Source organism: Elgaria multicarinata, chromosome 4 (assembly GCF_023053635.1).
Source record: "Elgaria multicarinata webbii isolate HBS135686 ecotype San Diego chromosome 4, rElgMul1.1.pri, whole genome shotgun sequence".
In the NCBI taxonomy this organism is placed as follows: Eukaryota; Metazoa; Chordata; class Lepidosauria; order Squamata; family Anguidae; genus Elgaria; species Elgaria multicarinata.
In genome coordinates, this window is record NC_086174.1 from 104,906,979 (window position 1) to 104,930,589 (window position 23,611).

At 41.2% G+C, this 23,611-nt stretch overlaps 1 protein-coding gene across 6 annotated transcripts in view; it reads left to right on the forward strand.

Annotated features, from left to right (window-relative positions):
- Positions 1-5,148: 5,148 nt before the first annotated feature.
- Positions 5,149-23,611, forward strand: part of SYNCRIP (synaptotagmin binding cytoplasmic RNA interacting protein) — a 24,822-nt gene continuing 6,359 nt past the window's right edge. For 4 of the 6 annotated variants that reach the window (XM_063124896.1, XM_063124897.1, XM_063124898.1 and 1 more), the window contains exons 1-10: positions 5,149-5,365; positions 6,822-6,981; positions 7,664-7,782; positions 7,924-8,031; positions 9,748-9,861; positions 9,949-10,125; positions 13,655-13,790; positions 14,551-14,756; positions 18,468-18,617; positions 19,970-20,091. In XM_063124896.1, coding sequence (XP_062980966.1) covers positions 6,834-6,981; positions 7,664-7,782; positions 7,924-8,031; positions 9,748-9,861; positions 9,949-10,125; positions 13,655-13,790; positions 14,551-14,756; positions 18,468-18,617; positions 19,970-20,091 — 1,280 coding nt within the window. In that variant the 5' untranslated portion in view covers positions 5,149-5,365; positions 6,822-6,833. The remainder of the gene's footprint in view (positions 5,366-6,821; positions 6,982-7,663; positions 7,783-7,923; positions 8,032-9,747; positions 9,862-9,948; positions 10,126-13,654; positions 13,791-14,550; positions 14,757-18,467; positions 18,618-19,969; positions 20,092-23,611) is intronic. The other 2 variants (XM_063124899.1, XM_063124900.1) reach the window with 1 other exon arrangement.

Sequence of the window (23,611 nt, forward strand, 5' to 3'; positions counted from 1 at the left end):
CAAAATAGTGCCCACAACAGAGGAATGGCTACTGAAGATGTTTGAGCTAGCGGAGATGGCGAAACTCGCGGCAATAATGAGGGAAAAATCGACTGTATGATTTATAACTGAATGGGAACCTTTTGTAAACTTTATGAAGGGACAAGAAAAAAATGACTTGTATATCTATGGATTCAACCAATAGTGTAGAAAATGTGGAGAGAGAAATTAGAGATTTGGATTTAACAGTGATAAAGAAAAACAATAATAATGACAACATTATTATATTTTGCTGAGGAGAATATTGGAAGGACATTTTATTTGGTGTTTTGTTTGATTTTCTTTTGTCTTATTTTTGTGGACGTGTTTGTTTTGTTAGTGTTTTTTATTTACTGATGTTTGGAAATAATAAAGATTACGTTAAAAAAAAAAGGTCTGGTTCGTTAGAGATTTGGTTACGCATCATCTCACAGAATTGCAACTTATGGTCTGGGTCGTCCTCCAGAAGACCATGTAACAGTCTTGGACGGTAACGGCTTCAATTTACACATTAAGCATTGCAAGGACATTCTAGGTATGGATAGCTGCTTAGACGCATGTTGTGTGGACTTTTTTGGACTGTTCACAAATGTCAGTGACACTCGTCTCATTTTCTGCTGTCATAGACATCCAGATTTCGGTGCATTAGCCACTGCACCTGTTGCTTCAAATTTATCTCTTAAGATGATAAATTGTCAGACATGGTGGTGGAGTGTCAGATGATTCTTGCCATGCTGTGCACACCCGCTCAGCATTTTCAGTCTTCCAGTACTGCTTTAGAATCCACTTTCTTTGTTCTTGACTCAAGTTTGCTGCCATCATTCACAATATCAGTAAAAAAAACTAAACAACTGTATACCTACTTTTGGGCCACCTGATAATATATATATATATATATATATATATATATATATATATATATCTCACACACACATATACATATACACATACATACATACACCCACACACCTCTGAATTAGACCAACTTAAAATGTATGCCTGTTTTAGACTAGTCTTCCCCTGATCTTTCCGAATAAATGCTGTGTGTGTTCCAGTGGATGGAGCAGAAGGCAAAAGGGGTAGGACCCAAAATACTAGCATATTTGGGAGAAACATTTCAACCTTTCAGAATAGAGGAAAAAGCCAGAAAACCACCAAACAATTGGTGGTTGGGGAGGAAGGGGGTGGGATCAGGGAAAGTAGGTAGGGCCTTTTGGGAACCATGGAGGACCAGATTAGGGCGCCCAAGATTTGAGGTTGCGTAATGAAACTAGAATTGCCACTGACTGTCATGTGAATATCCTGTGTTGACTGTTCTGTTTGGCTGGAGTGTGGGTACCATCAATATCAAGTAGTTGTGTTCAAGGTGCTCTGGGTATGGAAGGTCTAGACTGGCAAAAAGAACACTACATTTGATGGAGTTTGCTTATTGTGAACTTGAATTTGTATTTGAATCTTTGCATTCCCAATTTAAACAAGCCATTTTACGAACTGCTCAGGGATGCTATCTAGACTTTAAGCATCATTGAAGTTTTCTTTTAATTGGTAACCCTACTATATTCTCCTATCCTTCCCTAAATGTCTTATCCCAGGTGGCTGACAATCATAAGCATAATATTTAAAAAATGTGATTGTCTAACACAGCACTAACTGTAGCACCAACCTCACATTTATTTATTTGTACCCCACTTTTCTACCAAAAGTACATAGCAGTCAGCTTGTACAATTTTCAAAAGCTTTCTAGGACAGCCAGTTTTCTGCTGATTGCTAAAAAGCAGAGCATTACAAACAAGTTGAGGGTTTTTCAATTTACCAAAAAGGCCCTATCACTGCACTTCATTTGGAGGCATGGTGCACAAGGATACAAAACAGCAATGGGCAGAATCTAGTGGGGCATTTAAACTTTTGATGATTCTCTTGCACCCTGCTGATTCTCTTGCACAAGTGGTGTGTCCTGCCGATTCCATTGCACTATAATGGCTGACCACTTGTACAACAGTGATTTAATGCTTCCCAGAGGAAGCCCTGAAAAGAGTGGAAAAGCTTGTTTCCCAATTGGGGCAGGTCGGTGGCGCTCTCTTATGCAAGCTCAGCTGACCTGTGTTGTTCCATAAATGAGTGTTTTCACTCATTTCCAGTTACCCTGTAAGTGGGTCCTGCTTGCTGACAAGAATTGGTGGGGCATAGGAGAATTGGCAGAGGTGTGAGTGTTCTATTGGATTCCACCCAATGTGAGGGAAGTATCTGAAAGTTAAGAACTTGGCAGTAGCCCTGAAAATGCCATCAAAACCACATTTTTTCTATACATAGCCCCTCACGATAATTTTAAAATTGCTAATTGAGCTTTGTTATGAATACACCTGAAATATAATACATTGGGTAGATGAAATTTCCTGTGGGTCTGCTGCTGAAGTAGTATAGTCTTGATTCTTTCAAATTGCTCAAGGGTGCAAAGGTGTTGCTCTATCGTTACGAAAAATATTTTTTAAAAAGCTCCATTTTTATTAAAAGATTTCTAAATTGCCTTTTAGACATTATAGTTTTGACAAGGTGATGTACTGTTCTAAGTTAAAATAAAATTATTTTTAAAACACCCATGAAAATGAACAGTACAAGCTAATCAAAGGCATGGCAATTAATGAAACAAATGGAAATAAAAATGTCTTAAGGACTTTAAAGAACAAATAATCATGGGCCTATTTGGTTCTCCAGGGCAGTAAATTCCATAAATGCTGGAATGATGAAACAGAGCAGGTGCTGGACATGTAGATATATTCATGGTTCTTTTTTTAATACAAAGTTTTTAATATAAGTATGCAGAGGATAATTGGCTTTTCCTCTCATTCCCATCATCAGAGGCAGAGGAAGCTCTAAATCAGTGCTTATTTGCAGTGTTAATCATGGGATCTGATGATCATGTGGGAAGTGTAGAAGCTTATACTCCTGAAGAAGGAGATCTGCAGCTTCAAAGTATTCTTAGATCGTTCTCCTGGATGCCCTAGAGAACCTTTTACCAATCCTGTCTGGTATACTAGCTATTCTCTTAGGGGGGAAAGGATAGACATAGCTTCTGTCATTCATACCCAGTCACCTTTAAGCTGGGTTACTGTAATCTGGTCTGCATGGATATATCCTTGAATGCAGTTTGAAAACTTCCCTTGGTTCAGAACGCAGCTACCAGAATTCCAATAAAGGGCTAGTGAGTGATCAGAGCACATTACTCTGATGCTTTCCCAACTGCACTGGTTACCAATTTGTTTCCCTGTTCAAGACGTTGACTTTGACCTTTAAATCTCTAAATGGCTTGGGGCTGCCCTACCATTGGAAACAGCTCCCCTATGAACCAGCTGAAGAACTCTTGTTTCACTACAGAAGCCCTCCTGCATATTCCCTTGCTGTTTGAGGTATGGCAAGGGGTATAAGAGTAAGGGCCTTTTCCGTCTGTGGCACCAGATCGTGGAACAGCTGGTCCGGAGAGGTGCTCTTGGCCCTGTCACTGCCTGCCTTTTAACTGGTGGTGAAGGCTATTTTATTCCACTGCACATTTTCCTCATTTGGCCTCTTTGGTCTTTCAGCTGTTGCTTTATTCTTGGCATGTGCTTATGATTTTGTAGTTAGATTTGTTATTTCATAGTGAGCCAATTTGAGTTCATTCCATTAGAAAGGTGTAATAAAAATTATACATGTAAGCAGGAAGCAGCAGTAACAATTTAGGCATGGCATCCGCCTCTCACTTAATCTAGTTTAAAGGGATGTAATATGCCCCCCCCACTTTACTGTGTATTGCAATTTAAAAATAATAATCATGCCCTCAGCCTCTTTCAATCTATTCCTCCAGTGGAGAGCTGTAAAAGAAGAAAACGGAGGGGGTAGGAGACCTCGCCTACTCCATTGCCCTAAGAGGTAATAGGTGGGAGTGAGAACACAGTAAATTACTCCAGCTTGGGTCAACAACAGAACAGCAAGAAAATGTGTGCGCTCTCTTCAGCAGATTCATTCATGATCTACTTAAAATGTAGTGGCCACCCTAGGAATTGCTACTGAAGAGCATGAATTAATGTTACAATGAACTAGACATGTTTTAAAATGTAGAACTGCCCCCATGATACTCCTGCCTCCTTTGCAATTTAAAAGGGAGGAAGGGGGTGAGCGTAGATGAGTAGTGTGGAAACCCCCCCCCCAATGGTTTTTTCCCCAGTGGGACTCCAATACTTTTCTTTTAAAATGGGATCCCCTGTATTTACTTCCTCTTCCAAAGGATTGCCAGTCTATGGAAATCAACTGAGGCCCTTTTCCGGGTGTCCTGCTGCTGCAGTCACCCTGGGAAGTTAGGTAGATGACTACTGGAAAGAGCCTTTTTGGGGGGCTGTCACCCTTGCTGTGGATTGCCCTCCCTAGCCAACTTTGACAGGTTTTGGACACCAGTCTTTCCCTTTTGCCCAACCTGTTACCATTGCTTAGTATTAACTGGTACCAGTGACTGTTTAACCGAAGAATGTTAACACTTTTTTATCTATGTGGCTTAACTTATTTTTTTTTAACTGGAATTGTAGTCAACCTTCAAGGCTATTATAATAAGTGCGAAAGCAGGAAGAAATGAAATGACAAGAGTTTTGTCTAATTGCCGTGTTGAATTGTTACTGTAATTAATCGTAATATTAATTTCCAGTACCTACTGGCCGCCCTCTAAGCAAGTTTTCAGGGCGGCTTTCATAAACGTTAAGAACAATTGATATAATGGAATAAAAGGAGCAGTTAGACCTAAAAACAGCATCAAAGCTACAACCGTCCGTTTGCGCCCGAAAGCGCGAAGGACCTCCCGTCTCGCGTGGAGGCTCCTGGTTCTCGTTCTACCCACGAGGTTCTCTCAGGTTTCTATTTGGAAGTTGCCCAAAGAGGGGGACGAACTTTTCCCTTCCTTCCCTGCAACGAAGAACGCGGAGGACGGGCTCCGTGTAGCCGCGAGTGCGCATGCGCACGCGGCCTCTTCTTCCCTACTGCCTGTCTTAGAACTAAGCCACCCAGCAGCGGGCGGGGCGATAACCCTTGTGGATCTGCTCGGGAGACCCCGGCGTTGGGGCTGCGCCAGCGCGCGCGCAGCGCCTCCTCCTCCTCCTCGCCGCCTCTCCCCTCCCTGCCTGAGCCGAGTGGAAGGGGGCTGGGGTTGGTTGGTGCCAGCAGCGGCGTGAGCGCTCGAGCGGCCGCCATTTTACGCAGGCTCCTGCACATTCTCCGGACACGCTGAGGGAGCGGAGAAGGGGCAGCTCCCCAACCGCGCCCCCCCCCGCACCGTCCCCCTCCGGAGCCCTTTCGCTCACCATTCATCACCCCCGCCGCTCACCCACAGGTCAGCAGCCGCCGGGGTTTGTCAGGCGGGGGAGGGGAGGGAGCGAGGGGCAGAGTCGGTTGAGAAAAAGGGACCCTTTAAAGGAAAGGGGGGTCTCCCGGGGAGGAGGGAGCGGGGCCGGGGCCGTTGTGGGAGAGGAGGCGGCTGCTTAGGCAGCCGGTTCTGGGTAAAAATGGGGCTGGGATGAACAAAGAGGACGGCTGTGATCGGCGGCCCTGTCCCGTGCAGCGAGGTGCTGGTGTTAAAGCGGCGCTTGGTGTTGGATGGCGGGTGGCGCTAGGCCCCACGGACGTGACAGGGGAGGGCGGTGGGAGCGAGGGGAGACCCTTCCCTGCTTCTCCCCGCCCGCGAAGGGGCTCCAGCTGCCTCATTGTCCAGGCGCCAGCGCCATTCATTGGCCACGAGGCGCCTCTCGGGTGGGGTGGGACGAGATGGAAAGGAAGGAGTAGGGCAGTGACTGCCGCCAATGGGGCTGCGGGACTTGGGGGCGAGGGAGGTGTGTGTGTGGAGTGGGGGGGGGACTCGACGGCGGGTGTCGCGTGCCTCGAGTCACGTAATGGGCCGGGGTAGGAGCTGGTCTGGGGGCCAACTCCTCACATTGGAGTTGGAGCGGCATGGCGGGGAGGTGGAGAGCAGGTCTGGAGTATGATTTGTATGCATTGTTCCGGGGCGGGAGGCGGAAAGACGTGGAGAGGTGTCGCGCACTCATTTTTTCCCCTTACCTTCTCTCTTCCCTCCCCCTCCCCCTTTTCCGCGTGGCGAAATAGGGCCCAGAGTGTTGCAATTCTTCTCCCGAAGGGAAAAGGGGGGGCGGGCGGGAGGGACAAACTGTTTTTCCGGGGGGGAGGGAAGTTGGTCGCTGGAGGAAGTTGTAAGACATTTGAACGCGCCGAGCACGTGTTTCCATCAGGCTTATGGCGGCGGCCGCCACCTGGGCTAAGTGCGGACTGGCAAGCGCTTTGTTCCTTTTGCCTGGTTGCTTTAGGGCCCTGTCAGAGGCGGGAAGGTGATATGCCTTGAATGTAGACGAGGGGACAGGGCCTTGTGAGAGATACGAGGGGTTGAAACGAGTGACTAGGATAAAAGCGGCAGCGAAGGACAGTGGCTGTGTTGCGCGGCGGTGTCTGCACGTTCTTCCTCGCCTTTTGCTTCTTGTTCTATTTCTAACTTCTCCAAAGCTTCTTAGAGCGTGCTGAGAGAGAGACGTGAGTCAGAGAGTTTGGCTGGATTGTGTAAAACCTGCAGTAAAATCTTAACACCCCCGCTAGGCTGTGGTTTTCTAGGGTTTGCCTTTGCACTATTAGTTCTATCGCTTGACAAAAGACTTGTAAGTTCTTTATGATTTCAAAAGTTATAATGAACTTTGCAAGCCCCTAGTAGGTAGCTGCATGTATTGACACCCGCATTGCTCGGCTTTAAGGGTTATAGCTTAATTATGCTTATTGCGTTTGAACAGATATCTGGAAACATGGCTTCTGAACATGTTAATGGGAATGGTACTGAAGAGCCCATGGATACTTCTGCTGCAGTTACCCATTCTGAGCATTTCCAGACATTGCTTGATGCTGGTTTACCACAGAAAGTTGCTGAAAAACTAGATGAAATTTACGTTGCAGGTAAGATGTAAAACTTGCAAAATCACTATTTTCTATTGGACTTTCCTTGCTTTGGGCTAAAATAGCAACTTTTTGTGGTTTCCAAAAAGTATGGGGACTGCAGTTTTCTTAGTAATTAATGTGCAGTATTTATGCTAGTCTAGATCAGCCTCTGGAACGGAATGAAGGGGTGGTGGTGGTGGTGAGGGAAAGCAGTTGGAATTTGCACTTTAGGAATAGTTTATAGTGGATTATAGTTGTGTGTGTTTGGAGCACTGTGTAGTCTAGTAAGTGAAGGAGTAATTGTACGCATCTCTTGTGGATGACAATGTTTGGACCCGTGGGTGCAAAGGCTACAGTGTGTTAAGTCATGTTTTGAAGGTCCATTTTGGAGAGCAGTAGAATTGCTGAGTGGTTTCGCCTAAGTTTTTAAAAAGTTTCTTTTAGAGACAAAAAGTGCTATATCTAATTGTTCAATTCAATTCAATTGACACGACAAATGTATGATTTCCCCCCCAGAATTTGCCAAAAATGTAATAATATCAGTAGATATAAGTTTGGAGACTAATGTATTCAGTATGCTAATCATTTTTTAGAGAAGGAAAAAAACTAACATAACTGGTGACTGGCTAGTTTATCTGCTTTTGAACTATGATAAAATGGTTAACTGAAAAATGCTAGAACACAATATTTCTTTTTCTAGGGCTAGTTGCTCACAGTGATTTAGATGAAAGAGCTATTGAAGCTTTAAAGGAATTTAATGAAGAAGGTGCATTGGCAGTACTTCAGCAATTTAAAGACAGTGATCTTTCTCATGTTCAGGTAATGTACTACAGTAATGTTATTTCTATTCTTGATAGTACTATAGTCTGTGCTAGCACATGTACATAATTTGCACAATCTTGGATGATCTGATATAAAATTTGATCTGATTCTTTAAATCTGTTCATCTAATTATTTTAGAACAAAAGTGCCTTTTTATGTGGCGTCATGAAGACATATAGACAGCGAGAAAAACAAGGGACCAAAGTGGCAGATTCTAGCAAAGGACCAGATGAGGCAAAGATCAAGGTATGTTGCTTTACAAGAAAGTCTGTATTTTGTATTTTTTATGCCCTTGGCATGTCAATACTAGTTTCATGGGATTCCCAAAATGCGTGTATCATCATCTTTATTTGTATCCTGCTTTTTGTCTACTACTGGGCCTCAAGGTGGTGTATATGAGCAGTTCATGTAGCAGCATTCTAGGCAAAAATGTGATAGCACAGTCCTGTAACTATTTGCCAGACTCTTATAATGGGTCCTCTGTTGCATGTGGCAGAGGGAGGTATTGGTAGGGAGTGCCATTGTCAATGTACTTCTGACATTTGAATGATACTTGTAGCATACTACAAATTGTGATGGTATGGTAGACTGCATCCAGTCTGTATACTTAGTCCTAGCAAAGTGATTTCTAGTATTCATTTATTCTGCTTTTGGTGGATATACTTGGATATTTGTTCTGATACAGATGACTCATAAACTCTTACTGGCCTTGTTCAGAAGACACCTTAAACCATGGCTTTAACCACATTGAATAAGGCTTTTTGCTTTATTCACTGTGGTTAAAACCATGGTTTATTTATTTAATTACATTTATATACCGCCCCGCAGCCAAAGCTCTCTGGGCGGTTTACAACAATTAAAAATAGTAAACATTAAAAGTATACAAAAATTAAAAAAACATAAAAACAGTATAAAAACAACAATATCCATTTAAAAACAACAATTCTGGGGTCCATTAAAAAACAAACTTAACGTTGTTAAACGCTGTTAAAATGCCTTGGAGAAGAGAAAAGTCTTGACTTGGCACCGAAAAGATAACAACGTTGGCGCCAGAAGACAGGTTTAAAGTGTCTTCTGAACGGGGCCACTATTACTTTATTGGCATTGTAACTAGAGATTTGATTATATAAGCCAGCAGTTGTTAAGTACTTTGGGTTAGCACAACCTGATACTGCAAAGTTTTCAGTGTTTAATTGTGAGCGATCCATTAAAGGCAGCGGGAACTTGTGAGAGCACAGGCCTTGCTGATCTTACAGTCTTTATGCAAGATATAGCACAAATATTTTAGCTTGTTCTAGCAGGAAAAATGACAACTTTGGGGATAGCTGTACCCTCCCCCAACTCTAGGGACACAGCTATCCCCAAGAGAAGCAGAATTTGAGGTGCACATGGGCAAGAGGAGGCTGTTGGATGTCCTAAGATGAGGCACAAAGGGATCTCCATTTAGTAGGATAGGTCTGCCAAGTTGTAGCCTACTTGGCATAACAGTTGCATAACCACCACAGAAGTACCTGATGGGACTCGGGGAAACAAAACTAGCTTTTTAAGAAAGGTTTTTCATACAGCGTATAGCAATGGTCTTCAATTGGTCCATACTGAAGATCCACCTTGGACTCCCAACCTACCACAATTTCCCAACATGGCAGCAATATCTTTGCAGTGACCTATCTGGACTGAACTTGTGAACCACTTTTGGGTCGCCATCCACCAGTTGAAGACTACTAGTGTATAGGATTGCATTATAAAAGCATTTGTATATGTGCTTTCATATACAAAATATTGGGCTTGCAAAAACATCAGAATTGTTAAAAATCAAAATATAGTTGGGAAGCTATATTGTAAAACTGAGTGAAGGCAAGTTCGGTGCAAACATGCATTTCCTCCTTTTGTTTTAATTGGATGTTAATTAGTAATTGAATAAGTTGTAAATGATTATATTTGATTTTAAAACTAAATTTGAAGGCACTTTTGGAGAGAACGGGTTACACGCTTGATGTAACTACTGGACAAAGGAAGTATGGTGGTCCTCCCCCAGAGTGTGTCTATTCAGGACATCAGCCTTCTGTTGGCACTGAGGTAAGCAACATAATATTTTGGGTTAGAGGTCATATTACTATGCTTATCCCTTTGTGATGCTTTTTTAAAAAATGTTTTTTGTTACAGATATTTGTGGGCAAGATTCCAAGAGATTTATTTGAGGATGAGCTGGTTCCACTATTTGAGAAAGCTGGACCTATTTGGGATCTGCGCTTAATGATGGACCCACTGACGGGCCTAAACAGAGGATATGCTTTTGTCACTTTTTGTAACAAAGAGGCAGCTCAGGAAGCTGTTAAATTGGTAAGTTGCAATTTTCTGGAACAATTTATATATTTATTATATTTTTAGACTGCTTTTAGGGGCAAAAGCATGTAAAAGCAACTGTTAGGGTTCTTGGCAGTGGTTAAAAGATGTCCAGATCAGTTTACACCTTAATCCATAGATTAGAATGGTTTAGGCCTAGTGATCTCCAGAACTTGGGCATTCCTATGTAAGCCCAAATTAAATTTTAAGAGTTGCTTTATCTTATTTTTTTCACTTCATGGTGTTTGTACGTGGTACCTCTTACTTCTGTGCAGTGCAGCTATGGAAAGGCAATTTGAATGCACCCAGAGATGGCAGTTAAGAAATGGAAATATGTTTCTAATCCTAGTGTTCAGATGAGATTTACAGTGCAATCTTATATATTTTTACCTGGAAGTAATTCCTACTGTATTCTACCAGTAAGTGGGTTGTTTCCAGCTGGCAAAGATTAAATTTCCTCTGCATGCACCTTAAATCTGCTCTGGAAGGTTGGGGACTCCTGGAGCAGATTGGGGAGGAGGGGAGGGTAAAACACTGTTGCATGAGAGGAAGTCCACTCATATAACATTGGATTTGACCCAGTGTGTTGAATCAAGGGAACTGGTATTGTTAACACAAGACACATCAAAAGCACTCCTGTACTAGATCAGACTGTTCTATACTTTTTTCTCTACTTCTGTTAGTGGTTACATATTAGAACAATTATAAATCAATATTCCAGCAGAAAAAGGGGAATGATGGAGTACTAAGAAGGATCTACAGCAAGTTCTATATGATCCTCGTGTAATTTTAGACTGTGCAGCTTTCTAGGCTTGTACTACAAGCAAACTTTTTTCTTTAAATTTCTAGATTGCTTTAGTCATTGCATTTGGTGGAGATATGTAGTATGATATATTGGCTGGGTTTAAACATCTGTTTTTGTACAGTTTTCACTTGGGTAGTACGTTGAAATTGATGGTATTCTTAAATCTCTAGCACTCTAAGAATCATGTTAAACTTGGATGGGACAGTCTTTTGGCCCTTGCTTCCTGCTTGTTGTCTTAACTACGCATTACAGAGCAATCAGGGGTTGGGCTGGTGGATTTCTGCCACTTTCAAAGCCCTGCTGGCCCATAATAGCCAGAACAAGTTGCTGGGGGATGGTGGTGAGTCGGGACATGACCCCTTTCTGTAGCAGATTCTTTTCCTTTTCCTTCCCATTAGTTCCAACAGGAGAAAAATAACAATGCCAGCTTAAGGCTAGTGTAAGCAAAGGTCCTGATCCTGAGGCCTCCTATTGGATGGAGAATCAATGGATCCAGTAGATCCCAGGCCACCCCTCTCCACCCAGAATGTCCCATTTTGGGTCCTACCACCTGCAAATATTCACCTATGGAACTTTCCACAGGTGTAACTGGGGCCCTGGGTGGAGGGCTCCTCTTTGATGTTGGAGAGGCATCTCTACCCCATCCTAATCCCCTCCACCCAGTAATTCTGGAGGTTAGGATTGCAGTATTAATCATTAGGCGTTAAGGAAAAGAGTTCTTTAGGAAGTTTCAGTGGAGTTAGTTACTATACATTCAGTGTTCTTTAATTAAATGCTTCAAGTACAATAACACCAGTCCACAAATTACTTACTCACAAACTTTTACTAACCTGTCTGTAGTTGTCTCTCTTGGCCTTTTTAAAGGCTTGGAGAGGTGGCACATGACCTGGAAGAGGATCAACTGACTTCTATTTTATACAAGGTATCCTGCTTTGTTGCTTGGTGAAGACCTCTACCTCAGGTAGACAGGCAAATGAGTGGCTATTTACAAATCTGGGTCAATACACTGGAATCTCCTTTTAGGCTAAACTTCAGCACTGTAGTAATAAGCATACTAGTACCAGGTATGAAAGTCACTAATCTGATTTGGTTAAGGTCTGTAATGTAACCATACACTAAATCAGTAGAAGATAAAGTGACGTGCTTGACTCATTGAAATAGTTGGGGCTTGAGTTATATGATTTCAGTGAATTTACTCTTAAGTATGATCAAGTATGGATCAAACCCTTAACTTTTAAACTACCAAATATAGTTCCATAAGAAGTCTTAGGTTTATCTTTCCCTCCCACGAAATTATTATTATCATTATTATTTATTTATTTATATAGCACCATCAATGTACATGGTGCTGTACAGAGTAAAACAGTAAATAGCAAGACCCTGCCATGAGATGAGTTGCCCAATTACTAAGGTTTGGTAAATTGTGAAGAACCCCTTCTTTATGAAGTTGTATAATCCAAATGGAAGCAATTTGTGCTGGTGTGGGCAACTTGTGGCCCTCCAGATGTTCTGACCTCCAATCCCCATTATCCCTCACCAGTGGCTACATTGGCTAGGACTGATGGGAGTTGTGGGCTAAAACATCTGGAGGGCCTCAAGTTGCTCACCCCTGAATTAAAGTTAAATGTCATGTTACTTATTGAGAGATGAGAAGGGAAAAATAGCTATGCTCAGGTAACACTTGCTGTTGATTTTTTCCTGTTCTAGGGGCATAGTTTGCTGTTGCTTCACAGAGCAGCCTATAGGTCAAGCAGAAGGTGCTTTTGCCAGTGCTTCGGTTATGATTGGATTCCAATAAAAAGAGTTGATCCCTTGGAACATTTGCTTGATTCTATGAGCAACTATTTTGGAACAGTCAACAGTGGCTCATAGCTTCTTATAAACTAAATTATTAAGAACTGTTTGCTTCAAAAACAACAGCAAAAACACAACTCACATATTTAAGCACTTTTTGGATATATTTGTCATTTGAAATGCCAGGTTTCTAATATTTAGTGTGTCAGATGGACCACGTAGGCCATCCTTCCCCAACCTGGTGCCCTCCAGATGTTTTAGACTAAAACTCTTACCCTTGACCATTGGTTATGTTGACTGGGGCTAAGTCCAACAATATCTGGAGGACACCAGGTTGGGGAAGGCTCTGCAGACTGTGAGAAGAGGGTATATTTGTTTGCTATGAATTGAGTAAACGAATTGTGGCAATCTTTTACTGCACATTTCTCCATTTGTCTTCATTTGGACCTAGATTTGTAGCTTAGTTAGTCTGTTGCTGCAAAAACAATAGTCTTGTGGCACCTTAAAGATTTACTACGGCATAAGCTTTTGTGGATTAGAGCTTATTGCATATTAAAATGGTTAGTTTTTAAAGTTCTTCAAGACTCTTGTTTGATAGTGGGTGCCATAGTAAATCATAATAAAACTACTATTAATTATAGAGGAAGAAGGAGCCAAGGGCAATACAGGGCCCCATATATGGTGGTCCATGCAATTGAGAACACGTTGTCATATGGGGGAAATAGCTGCATTGCAGAAAATGATGCCTGCAGCACAAAAACCCACTTTAAGCAAGTGAGCCAAACCACATACTATGAAAGAACACTTTTTTCCCCAGCCTATGTTTGACATTTCTAGACTGAAGTAAAAATCTAAGATTTAGCAAGTACAGTCCAAAAATTTAAACACGTCGGGATAACCCACCCTGTATAACTTTTTTTCTTCTAGTATAACAATCACGAAATTCGTTCCGGAAAACACATTGGTGTATGTATCTCTGTTGCCAATAATAGGCTCTTTGTTGGCTCTATTCCTAAGAGTAAAACAAAGGAGCAGATAGTTGAAGAATTTAGCAAAGTAACAGGTAAGTCACTTGGTATCTTGGGTGGGTGAAAATAAAAAGAATTCTTTTTCAAGTGATCAGTGATGATTTTTTTCACCATCTTTCGGCTGATGTTGAATGATGATGACAACATTGTAAACTGAGATCATAAGGAATATTTTTGAGAGAGAAAGGAATGAAGTAAAAGCAATACTGGAGGTGCTGCTGCCTTGACCTGCTATACTGGAATATCATATCAAGCGTGAAGGTGCTAGCCCAGCTTTACTCCAGCATTTGCTTGTCTCCCTTAGCAATGAAATTGGCTATTTGGAAGAATTTGCCTTTATAAAAGGGGAGATTTTGCTCTGTCCTGTTACATAGTCTTGTCCAGCATTTAGAATATTCATGAACAATTGACTACATTATTACAACTTGCTTTTTCTGGCTCTGTATTTCAGCTTAGGGGGACATAATATGGAAATACTGATTGAAAAACTTGACTGGTTTAGATTGGGAGCGAATGAAGTCTCTGAACAGCTTTTCAGTTCCTTTTAGGGTAAATGTGGGGAAAGGCAAGAAAGAGATGTATCTTAACATTTTACTGATACAACATGGTAGAAGGGAAAATTATAGCAAATCTGATAGTTCGCACTGACATATATGGACTAAGAGAAGCTACGTTTCAAGAATATTCGCTAGGACCTATGTCAGTTTTTTTCCCTCATTTTGTTTTAATCTTCATTATTTCTATGCCTAATGTCTGATGGGTTAATAAAATGTATCTGACTGGCTTCAATTTCAGAGGGTCTCACAGATGTAATATTATATCACCAACCTGATGACAAAAAAAAGAACAGAGGCTTTTGTTTCCTTGAATATGAAGACCACAAAACTGCAGCTCAAGCAAGGCGTAGGTTAATGAGTGGAAAAGTGAAAGTCTGGGGTAATGTTGTTACAGTTGAATGGGCTGATCCCATAGAAGATCCAGATCCTGAAGTCATGGCAAAGGTAAAAGAATATTAGACTAGTAAACATAACTTGAATTTGCAAATATTTCTGGTAACCTGCAAAGATACTTGTATAAGAAGCTAAAAGGCATAATGATATTGTTTGGTAGAACATTCTGTTTCATTTGGCAAGTATTTTATGGGGGTGTGCAAAGTGGGTCTTCTTTGCCTCGAAATTCAAGCCTGAGCTCCATTGAGGCAATTCTGTGCCCCGATTTCAGAGCGGCTCCCCTTACTTCATCCCATCGGAGAACCGCCACACCAAGTTTGAATCATATCTGTTCATGCTTTGATTTTTAGGAATTTTTAAAATGGAAATTAACAAAAATCCTTATAATCTGCGTAACTTTTAAAGATAAAAAGATGAAACTTGGCTTGGTGATTTAGGCATGCCAAGTTCATAGAAGAACTTTTAGGAATTTTTAAATCCCCCCCTCAAACCATTATCACCCTTAAACAAACAGACACACACACACACACACACACACACACACACACACACACACGTTAATCTATCCCTGCACGTTAATGGAGGGAGCTTTTGTCCTTTACTTTGCTGATGCAGAGCTCCACTGCTGCTGATGGAAGTTTCTACTCCAGCCTTCTCCAACCTGGTGCCCTCCAGATCTGTTGGATCCCCATCCAATAGATGGAGCTCCATCCAAACGCTGGAAGTTCCGATTGGGCACGTCTCTGCTTTGATATTAATCAACGGGTTTGGAAGCAGCCAATCTCCACTCTGGAAGATCTAATGCTCCGCAGATGTTTGCAGTTACCAGATAAATCCGATGTGGAGTGCACACACTTAGTATTTTAGAAGGAATCACATTTGCAAATGCTTGTTCTTACTGTAATTTGGATGGCCTGTTCAACACAAAGCAAGAATGTTTGCAAAAATTACAAAAGTAGTTTTATTTTTAATGTAATTATGTAGAGGTGGTAAAGCAGAGTTTGATCAGGACCATCTTCTATTAATGTGGAACATCTACTGTCCACTTAAGTTTTTTGATCCATTCTAGGAAGCCTGTTGGTGAAAGGGGGCAGGTTATTTTCCCCCCAATTCCACTCCTGCACCCTCTAGTACTACCTTCCACACTGTTCTGGAGAATCCCCCAACCCTCAGAGGGAGTCCAGATTTTCAAAGGGAGCAAGTGTCAGAAGGGCAATCAACATAAGTTGCTCCCCTTTTTTCCATTGTGGGAGTAGAGTCTGGATCCAAGCCACTGAGTTACGATTAATCATACTGTCGAAGTTCCCAAATGATGGGGTGGTTACATGCATTTTCACTGCTTCTAATACTTGATTTTTATTACTAGCTGGATATTGTTGCCCTGCAGTTTTCTTGGTTCATAATAAATTGACACATTCAAGTTGATGTCCTCTTTTTGTGCCTGCATGGTCAGCATTCATCAACCTAATCTGATGAGGTTGGTAGTCATAGTTGGCACATGTTCAGGACTTGATTACTCTAGCCCTATTCCGGTGTTTTGAAAGAGGTAAAAAGATGTGAGGAGGGGGAGTGCTTTAGTCCTGCCCCCCCCTCCTTTCATGTTTGTGTCGCTTTACTCATGGAGGATTCTCCATGCGATTGAGAGTACTGATTTTCCAGTGTTCAAAGACACATGGAGAGCCTCCACAGATACAGAAGGATCTCGTCTTCAGGGCAACAGAAACAGAGGATGGGGTGAAGTTAATGTGCTCCCTCTCCTTACTCGTTAACTTTTATCTTTCTCAGAACACCTAAATAGGGCTTTTGTTGTACTGCCTTTTATTTTAGTCCAGTCTTAGTGTTCCCATTGGTGTGGGTGAGGACTTCTAATCACGAAGTCCAGCCCCTACAATTCCTATCTATTGGGAATCTATATTGTTACTGGCATTAGGGCTCGATTTTCACATGGGCAAGAAGACTGAAGGAAGATGTGCATGGCTGTTACAGGTGTTGCTCTAGGGCAGCAGTCATCTGCTCTCTTGGTGCTGAGACTGCTTATATCACCACATCTATGTACCTGTAGCCATTGGGGTTTGGGTATTAGGACCCTTGGCAATATGCTGCGTAAAGCTCCCAAGCAGCATTGCAGGAATGACCATGCACCAGAACATTAGAACTAATTTAGATTTTTTTTGCGGGTGGGTGGATAAAAAAAACATTGTAGAGGAAGCTTATAATCAGTAATCCAGATATGATCCAAGTGGAGGGGGTTGCACAACTCTAGTTATAATCTACCCAACCTGTAAAATGTGCTTTAAGGGAAAGCTGACAGAACTCTATAACTGGCAACACAAGTTTTCAGAGCTAGAATTTGGAACAAGGAGTTGTATGTAAATGTCATTAATAAATGTGTAAACTAGCAGATTAAATTGCAAAAGCACCAGACTGAGTGTGTTTGGTAAATATATTGTTACAGAGATTATCTAGATCCATTTTAATTTGGTTTTAGGCCTGGTTTTTAGACAGAGACTGCCTTGGCTGCCCTGTGGGATGACCTTTGCCAAGGGAGAGACATGGGGAGTGTAATCCTGATGATTCTCTTGGATCTCTCAGTGGCTTTCAATACTACTGGCCATGGTATTCTTCTGGACCAGCTGTCTGGGTTGGGAGCAGTGGTTCCATTCCTTCATGGATGGCCATTTCTAGAAGGTTGTGCTACGGGATTACTTCTCTGTTCTGTGGCAATTATGTCAAGCGGTTCTGCTGGACTCAATTTTATCCCCTGTGCTATTCAACTACATGAAACCTCTGTGGCTGAAGTGTCATCAATGTGTTTTACTACTCCATTTCATCTGACTGAAGTAAGACAGTAGATGTCTTGAATCAGTGCCCAAGCAGGATAATGGACTGGATGAGGGCCAATAAATTGAAGCTCCATCCAGATGAGACAGGTGCTGTGATAGCAGGTGGCTTATCTGCCTTGTTGAGTGGTATTCAACTTTTTCTGGAGGGGGTTGCAATCACCCTGAGAGATGGGGTGCGCAGCTTGGGGGTGATTCTGGATCAATCATTATCACTTGAGGCATAGATAGCCTTGGTGGCTAGGAGCACCTTTTATCAGTTTAGGTTGATATACCAGCTGCAGTCCTAATATTTGGACAGAGAGCCTGCTGATGCTCTGGTAACTTATTGGTCAGATTACTACAATGCACTGTACCTGAGCCTACCTTTGAACAAGGCTCAAAACTTCAGAGCTACTAGGCTACTGATGGGGCTGGATGATATGATCAAGTGATGCAAGTGCTTTGTCAGCTGCACTGGTTTCCAGTCAGTTTGAGCACAATTTAGAATGTTGGTGTTGACTTTTAAAGCCCTAAATAGCTTCGAACCAGAGTATCTGTAGGAGCATCTCCCATATGAACCTCCTTAGACCTCACTAAAGAAAGATAGGTAGATGACTGCAAGAGAGAGGGCCTTCTATGTTACGGAGCTCTGTTTCTGGAACACCCTCACAAGGAAGCTTACCTGGCTGGCAATGTTACCTTTTCAGTGCTAGGCACAGACCTTCTTTTTCTCCCAGGCATTTTAGAGACTTCAGTTTTAGATTTTTGTGGCTGTTCGTATTCCTGTGCTGTTTGTCATTTTGTATCTTTTAAATATTTGTGTTGTATTTTATTCTTTTGTTTATAACCTGCCCAGAGAAAACTTATTGGGCAGATAAAAATATAATAAATTAAGACTGAAGTGAAATTTTATCTGAATCAACTCTATGCTTTGTTTTAGGTGAAAGTGTTATTTGTGCGGAACCTTGCAAATTCAGTCACAGAGGAAATACTAGAAAAGGCCTTTAGTCAGTTCGGAAAACTGGAACGAGTGAAGAAGCTAAAAGATTACGCTTTTATTCATTTTGATGAACGTGATGGTGCTGTAAAGGTAGGTTTTGAATAACACTACAGTTACTTTTGAGCAGTCGAATTCTTCATTAGTGCCTTCATGGGCTTAGTTAAAATATTTGCATTATAACACTTAACCTTTGTGTTGTAGTCAGTTTTGGGTTCTGATGTGATTGGAATATGTTTGCTATAATGTTCTATCGTTACAGTTCCTCTTCTTTAGAACAGTTGTTGGTTTTCCTATTCTTAGTATTTCACTATTTTAGAAAAAAGAATAACTATGCTGCTCACTTTTACCTGTTTAAGTAGTTTCTTAAGAACAATCCACAGGATATATTCACAGTCCTAAGAGTGTTGTTTTTCCTAAATATTTTGGACTTAAAATACATTCGATTCATATATCTTGAGCAAAAGTGAACAAGAAGAGCAAATGTAATTTAGGATAATAAATCTAGATGGTCTAAGATTGTGAGATGTGCCACATGCTGAAATTGGAATTAGAATATTTGTTTCCCTAAGGTTCATAAATTATGACATTTGCTCTAACAATGCACTAGAGTTTTGTTTCAAAAACAAAACTAGCTACCATAGAATAGAGTACTGTTAATTTTCTAGTATATTCTCACTTGCCTGATATGCTATTTTCAGTTGTGGCCACCTTAGTATTTAAAAGCTGGAAAACTATGCTTTTAGCACTATAAAATTCTTGACTTTGAGGTTATGAAACGGTGTTCTGTTGTACTACTTTTAATGTCATTCTATGTTAAGACGCTATGTTTTGGGTATAGTACACATAGTAATCCAATGTTTATTATTTATTTTACATACACTGGGTTGGATCCAAGCTTCATCATACTAAGAAATGTTTGAAGTCAGTGGGACTTAAGTTAATCATGACTAAACCCTCATTAATTTCAATGGGTCTACAGCATGACTTAATTCCAACCCTAAATCCTGTCTTACTAGAAATTTTACTCGTTCTGTGCATATGCTTGTCTGACGTTTCTTTACGTAAAGCAATTTGAACTTGCAACCTGAATATTCTTCTAAGATCCTGTGTGATTGTGTAGTCGGAGATGAGATAAATGCTTGCGTTGTTGTTGTTGTTGTTGTTGTTATTTGTTTGGTTTGCAGCACAGAACCATGTGCAGAATTGGCCTCTAGCCCTCACTGTTGCAGATAATACTTTGAAAACTTACACGTGGAAAGAATCAGGAGACCTCAAACAGGACCCTAGTGGACTGTAGATGGGCTAATATTTCCTATGTACCTCACATCAATTCTCCTCTCCTCCACTCCTTACTATCCATTTAGCCTGCATTCTTTGCATATTATTTTAATAAAAATGTTTCTACAATAATTCATTACAAATCTCAAAACTATTCTCTACAGGCAATGGAAGGAATGAATGGCAAAGATTTAGAAGGAGAAAATATTGAAATAGTTTTTGCAAAGCCACCAGATCAAAAAAGGAAAGAACGGAAAGCACAGAGACAAGCTGCTAAAAATCAAATGTAAGTGTTGAAGGCCTGATTTCCATGCATGTGACAAGTGACATTGTGCATTTTACATAAGTGTGGGGTTGAAATGTTAATTCTTACTATGCTTTTTAATGGTTGCATACCATGGTAATATTTGTAAGAAATGAAAAGTGTATATTGTGTCAAAGAGAAGGATTATATTTAATGCTAAAAATACCAGCTTCCCTTATGATGCATGCTTTCCCAAAAATAAAAGTGCCATCTATGCTTTTGGTAGAGTAGAGATTAAGTGAGTAATACCTGCAGCTGCTAAGTAGGTTCCTTTCTTGTTTATCCCTAAATGCTCATTATTTTAATAATATGCCCCTAGAGGTGATTGGGCAAGTACTGCTTTTTCCTGGGGTAATATAAGGACAGCACAAAATGTAACTAATTCTACTAAGATCAAAAGAGGTATGTAGCTTGACGAAAGAGGGCCTGAGGATTCCTATCTCACTGAATCTGTCCCTATGAATTGCCTGGTTAGTTTGCTTTCCTTCTATATTTCTTACCATTATTAGCCATTCAACATTATGAACCTTCAATTTTATATTCTTATCATCAGATAGACCCTGTGTGTTGCTGTTCAGCAGTTAAGCATAGTATTCCTGTGGTTTTCTTTATACAAGAGTAACTGCTGATGGATTAGGTTTAAAAGCTTAGGCTGATGTACTTGAATTCTTTTCTTTTTTGGATGCTCCCCCCCCCCCCCCCCACGGAGGGTCACAGGTGGCTGGAAGCTGACAATGCCCGTGCGCAGGGCCAGCAGCTTTCAACCCCCTCCCCGGAGCTACCGTCTCCGGGGCCAGGGTGCCAAGTCCATCAAACCAGATATGGGATGGGTCTCGGCTCCTGAAAAAAACGCAGCACCCATGGTTGCCAAGCTGTGGGCCCGACTGGGAGTGAACCCTGTGCCATACCATGTAATTACGAGCGACTGCCACGAACGGAACGTGGCGGACCGAAGTCGGCCACTGTTGTCCCATTCGTGGGTCAGGGGCCGTCTGAGGTAAGCTTGGTTTCCACGATGTCCTACTGTGGCAGTGGAGTGGACACCATGGGAGCTTGTTCCTCATCGGAACCCGATGTATTTGAATTCAGTGGGGTTGAGTAACATGTATATGATCATATTGTATGTCTTTCACAAGCGATAGCAGTTGGTTCCTGTTGGGTTTGCTTCCTTTCTTTTTGGTAGAAAATGTTAGTTCAGCTTAAGAGGTTCTTCTTCATACTTGTGGTACCCATGGGTCCACTTGTGTAATTGTCTCCTGTGGTAAAAATGTAAAGTGTGCAGGGGGCAGTGTATGGGGGAGCTGCATCTCCCAGGTGCATTTTGTCCCAAAGTGCTATCCTGTTTCTGTACTATTTGTTTTCACTTCTGGCTGGAATAAATTGCAAATAGGATTATTGTTGGTTGATCAGTCAAATAATGTTCATGTGTTCCAAGCATTAATTTACTAGGAGTATAATCACAAAGTTAGAATCAGTTGATTGCAGTAGCTTAGAACAAGGGTAGGCAAACTGGTTCCCTCCAGATGTTTTGGACTTCAACTCTCATCAGACTCAGCCAGCATTGCTAATGGTCAAGAGTTATGGAAGTTGTAGTCCAAATCTGGTGGGGACTGTGAACTGCAATGGAAATATGAAATTATGAATGCTATATTAATAGACTGAATGGTTCCTGACTTACCTTGGAATCCCAAGTATAAGTCATAGTTACCAACTTTGTTTAAAATTAAATAAGACACATAGCAACCTGGGTACAAGGAGACCTCACTCCTGACTTTTTGCCAACTCTTTACAGCATGAGGAATTTTAAATGTAGTGTCCTCATTCTGATAATTCTTTTTATATAGCATTCAAGATTGTGTTTCAGTCCTATTAAGGATACTGTGTATTCAATAGATGCTGTAAATCAGGGGTGTCGAACCTCAAGTTTGCAGGCCATATCTGTCCAGGGTTCTAGATGGCCATACCTGTTCCCACTGATCATTTCTAGCTTTTGCATGTATTTTCCCCATGCTATAGGGTTAAAATGATTCCCCTAAAGCTTAGATATTGGCAGTAATAGAGTTAAGCTAAAATATACTGGTATTTTGGGCACATCCCTTTTGTCTTCAGCCCTGCCCACAACAGAAATGTGGCTTCTGAGCTTCCCTGAAATTGATTGGGGAGCTTGGGCTGAAAGATGTTTAACAACCTTGCTGTAAATTATAAATGCATAGTTTTTAGATTGGGCTGTTCTCAGACTGCTCTGCCTACACAGTGGCCAAGTCTGGATTTTTTTAAAAAATCACCTTTAATTTTATTTTTAACAGCGTCTACTAGGGGTATGTCCTGACCACAGAACTCAGTTTGGTCCATTTGCAGACTGCCCGCTTTGACTTGGATCTGAACTACTTTTTATTTCTTAGCAGTATTGGATGAAATTTGCCAGAGTAGTTGCCCGTTCTGAGAGAATGAAACCTGCCAAGTTTCAGATGAATAGGCGCAGGGAGCTTTGTGCAAATGCTGCCTCTAGAGTTTGAGTGTTTCCAAAAAAAGAACTGCTTCATCCTATAGTTTTGTGTATGCGTAGTTGTTATGAAAATGACATTCAACATAGAGGTGACCCTATTTAAGTATCCTGCAATGTTTCAGAAGGATAGATAAGGGTTTTTTTTTGTGGAAGGGAAGTGTTCAAATGGTGGGCATGTTAAGTGATTCACTTCCACTTGCTCTCCATGTTTTGTTTTGTTTTTTGGAATTTTTATGAAAATGACAATTTTATTGCTTATAGCATTTAACCCTGCTCTTCAGCCAAAAAGGACTCCCAAGAGTGGCTTCCAAAGATTAATAATAAGATAATCCCTGTTCTCAGGCTTACAATATAAAACACGCATCACACACATACACACACTAAGAACATGGGAGAAAGGCGTGGGTGGGTGGGGAAAGCAAAACAGGGACCAGTTCTTATTTTCAATATTCTTATAGGTTATCTTTCTGGTAGGGAAGGGTGAAACAAGTTACCTGTAGCTGCTCTGAATATATTGCCTCTGGAGGTCAGGAAGGCTCCAACCTTGTACTCCTTTCGGCGCCTCTTGAAAACATCTTTATTCCAAGAAGCCTTTTCTTAATATGCAGCCTTGAATCTCTGTTTTTGCTTCTTTTAAATTTTAACTGTTTTATTCTGTTTTTATTTTCATTTTATCTTGTATACCGCTCTGAAATTTTTCAATGGGGAGCAGTATATAAATATTCTAAATAAATAAATAAATAATATATTCAGATGTGCCTCTGAATATATACAGACTACCCCTCTTTCCACCCAGCAAGTGCCTGCCTGCCTCTCCTGAAAAAATAAGAAAAAGGGCTAATAGGATTGATGGCATTGTTCCCCATAACCCTGAGTGCCCTCATGATCTCCTTTTTAAAAATTAGACATTGCCCCCACTCCCTGGCAGGCCCTGTACAATCAAGCCAGCAAGCATCTATTTTTCAAAAGGCTAGTTATGAAGCTCAGAAGAGAGCC